The following is a 3,510-nucleotide window of genomic DNA, read 5'->3' as shown; positions in this document are numbered from 1 at the left end:
AGACAAACTAACAAAATACCCGTGCATCTGGAAGGATAAATTTATTTAATACGATATATAATTTATTTCAATATACATGTAAATTTAAAATGAGTTTTTTAATTATAAAATGAATAATGATAATATACACTCAATTGTGTTAAATAATCATACAAAAAAAAGGACTTGTGAAGTGGAGAAAGGAGAAAAATAAAAATTTTGACATTTGAAAATAGGAATTTTGTGTCTCAAATAAAGATAAATTTTTTAATTAAAATAAAATAGTATTTTACTGATAGTGCTCCGTAAGAAAAAGAGAAATTTTGACATTTGAAAATAAGAATTTTGTGTTTTAAATAAAGATAATTGTTAATTAAAATAAAATAGGTATTTCGTTGATAGTGACTTGTGAGAAAAAGAGAAATTTTGACATATGAAATAAGAATTTTGTACCTCAAGTAAAGATAATTATTAATTAAAATAAAATAGATATTTTGCTGATAATGACCCGTAAGAAAAAATAAAATTTTGACATTTGAAAATAAGAATTTTGTGTCTTAAATAAAATAAGTATTTTACTGATAGTGCTATGTGAAAAAAAGAGAAATTTTAACATTTGAAAATAAGAATTTTGTATTTTAAATAATGAAAAATATTAATCAAAATAGAATAAATATTTTTTTTGATAATGATCTATGGAAAGTTAATTGTATGTATGACTATAAAGTATTATATAGTTTCATAAAATAAAATTTTAATTCTATTAAATTTTAAAATAAATAAAATATTTTTAATAATAATAAATGAATAAAATTAATTAAATTTATCTTAAAAATAAAACTAAATATCAACATTGTATACATTTATACACTAATGTATATTTAATTATATAATTATATATTACAATTCAATATTTTAATATATTAAAAATAATTAATAGAAAATAAAATAATTAAATAGAAAAGATAAAATAATAAAATGAAAAGAGAAAGAAGAATGAGATAACGATGAACAGTGAGAAGTGGAGAAAAAGAATAAAAGTTCAAAAAGTATTAAATAAAAACTTTTGATTGAAATAAGATGAATTAGTTAAGAGATAAAATTTTTATAATTTTAATCTTTTGCAAATGTAAAAGAATTTAAAGTAAAGAGTATTATTGATAGTTTGTATATATATAGTTGAAGAGAAATAGTATAAGAAGCCTTAGTCAAACAAACATTAAAAAAAAGAAACTGTATTTTAATATTACTACATTAAAACACTTTAAAGAACTGTAGTTTGAACAAGACAGTTATTCATTTGACTGATTGGTTCTTTCTTTGACTAAAACTGCCACTTTCCCCACAAAACCAAACATACATAAAACTTCAAACTCTCTAATTCTTCCTCAAAATAAGCAAAAATGTGAAAGAAAGAAAGAATAAAAAAGCTGTTGTTGCTTCTACTAAATCTAACCAACTACTAGTAACTAAGAAGATGATGAAGCTTCAAATTTGTAGTACTTATCAACAGCAACAGAAACATCCCAAGTACAACTTAGTCCTTTTGGAATTGTCACAAGATCTCCAGCACCAAACTCTACATACTCTGATGATGAACCTTTTGTGTATGCTTTAACTTTTCCTTTCAACAAATAGCATGTTTCCTCTGCATCAAATTTTAACTGGTATTTCCCTGGTGAACACCCCCATCTTTTTTATACACACCCCCAAGAAAAAAACATCAAAAACTATATTATTATGAACTTGAATTAATTAGAAAATATATATTAGAGAAATAAAATATATACATACTTGGGCCAACACTTGATGTTGAGTTCAGCTAAGGTTGATTCTGAAGGATTGCTTTGTATGGTGATTTTAAGATTTGATTTGGAATCTGAAGCCATTTTTTTTGTATGAATAGCAAGAAGAAAGTGAGAAAGGAAAATTGTGTTTGTGTTATGTTTTTTTGGTTACAACAAAAATTGTGGGATTTTATAGAGAAAATAAAAAGAAGGAATCTTTATTGTGCAGTGTTAGAACTTAGAATAGGATAAGAGAAGTTGGGGAGTATCTGTTATTTAAGAAACAACCTATCACATCATGACCAATATGAAACACTGCTTTTTTTTCAACAAAATCATTTAATGCATCTTCAGCTCGTGGGGAATAAGGATATGTTATGAATAGAATTGGATTCAAACGAATAGTATATAAATAATCGGTTTAATAAATAAGGATTTTCAAAACCTATTAATTTTATAATATTTATGATAAAGGTATTTTTAATTTTTTTGACTTAATACATGTTTTAATCTCTTAACTTAATTTAATATTCTGCTTTAGTTCCTTAACTAAAAAATGTTAAAAATAGTTATTTAATTTCATTTTTATTATCCTATTTGATTTCTTCCGTCAATTTATAGTGAAAAAACTTTAAATTCTGGTGACATGGTGTGACTGCACGACTATTGGTACAAATTTGAGTTATTATATGTAGTTAAAAACTAATACATATTTTAAACTGTGGATTTTTTATTTTCGGGGGAATCCCACGATTTAAATAATATATCAATTTTAACTATATATACTCACTCATATTTATATTAATGACCACGTCATCAAAACTTAACGTTTTTCTTTGCTAGAAATTGACAAAAGGAATCAAATAAAGTAACAAAAGTGAAGTTAAATGACTAATTTGTAACATTTCTTAGTTAATGGACTAAAAGAGAATATTAAATTAAGGGATTTAGTGGCTAATTATGTCTAAATTTTTCTAATCCTTAAGAAATATAATGTTGTTGATAAGATCAATACCATGGACCTGAACTTCGCTTACGATAAACTTATAAAGCCTGAGTCTGACTTATAGTTTACTATAGTTTTTTTTTGTTTGACCTGGCCTTTTAAAAAACCCGAGCTGACCTGATTATTTAAAAGTATGTTTATTATTAAGATTTTCAATTAATCAATATTATTTAAGAAGTCTTATACGTTGGTATATATATATATATATATATATATATATATATATATATATATATATATATATATATATATATATATATATATATATATATATAATATATATATATATATATATATATATATATATATATATATATATATATATATATATATATATATATATATATATATATATCTATATATATATATATATATATATATATATATATATATATATATATATATATATATATATATATATGTCAATCTATTTAGATTATTTACTAATATATATGAAAATATAGGCCGGTGTATAGGGTTTTATAGACTTTTTTAATAGCCTAAATCTGATCTATTTAATTAAATTGATTTTAAAAAAACTTTGAAAAATCTAAGTTTGACTTTTTTATTAAATAGGCTAGGCTATAGGTAATTACAGGCCAACCTTATAAGTCATTTGATTTAGGAATGATAATGATTACATGGATGCGTATACTAATATTGTTAAATAAATATGATATCCATACTCGTCTATGGATATTCGAAGATTTTAAAATACCCATGGATATTAACGTGTGT

General features: G+C 22.5%; 1 protein-coding gene across 1 annotated transcript; it reads right to left on the bottom strand.

Moving 5' to 3' along the window:
* Nucleotides 1-1,215: 1,215 nt before the first annotated feature.
* Nucleotides 1,216-2,026, bottom strand: LOC127093332 (uncharacterized). The gene is made up of 2 exons (XM_051032243.1): nt 1,774-2,026; nt 1,216-1,671 (listed from the first exon to the last, which is right to left on the bottom strand). Exons 1-2 carry the CDS (start codon nt 1,866-1,868, stop codon nt 1,449-1,451), a joined length of 318 nt encoding a protein of 105 aa, XP_050888200.1. The 5' UTR covers nt 1,869-2,026; the 3' UTR covers nt 1,216-1,448.
* Nucleotides 2,027-3,510: the final 1,484 nt, after the last annotated feature.

The sequence above is a fragment of the Lathyrus oleraceus genome, chromosome 6, assembly GCF_024323335.1.
Source record: "Lathyrus oleraceus cultivar Zhongwan6 chromosome 6, CAAS_Psat_ZW6_1.0, whole genome shotgun sequence".
Classification (NCBI taxonomy): domain Eukaryota; kingdom Viridiplantae; phylum Streptophyta; class Magnoliopsida; order Fabales; family Fabaceae; genus Lathyrus; species Lathyrus oleraceus.
Note: the sequence above shows the minus strand (reverse complement) of the source record. Positions and strands in the feature narration are given on the sequence as shown.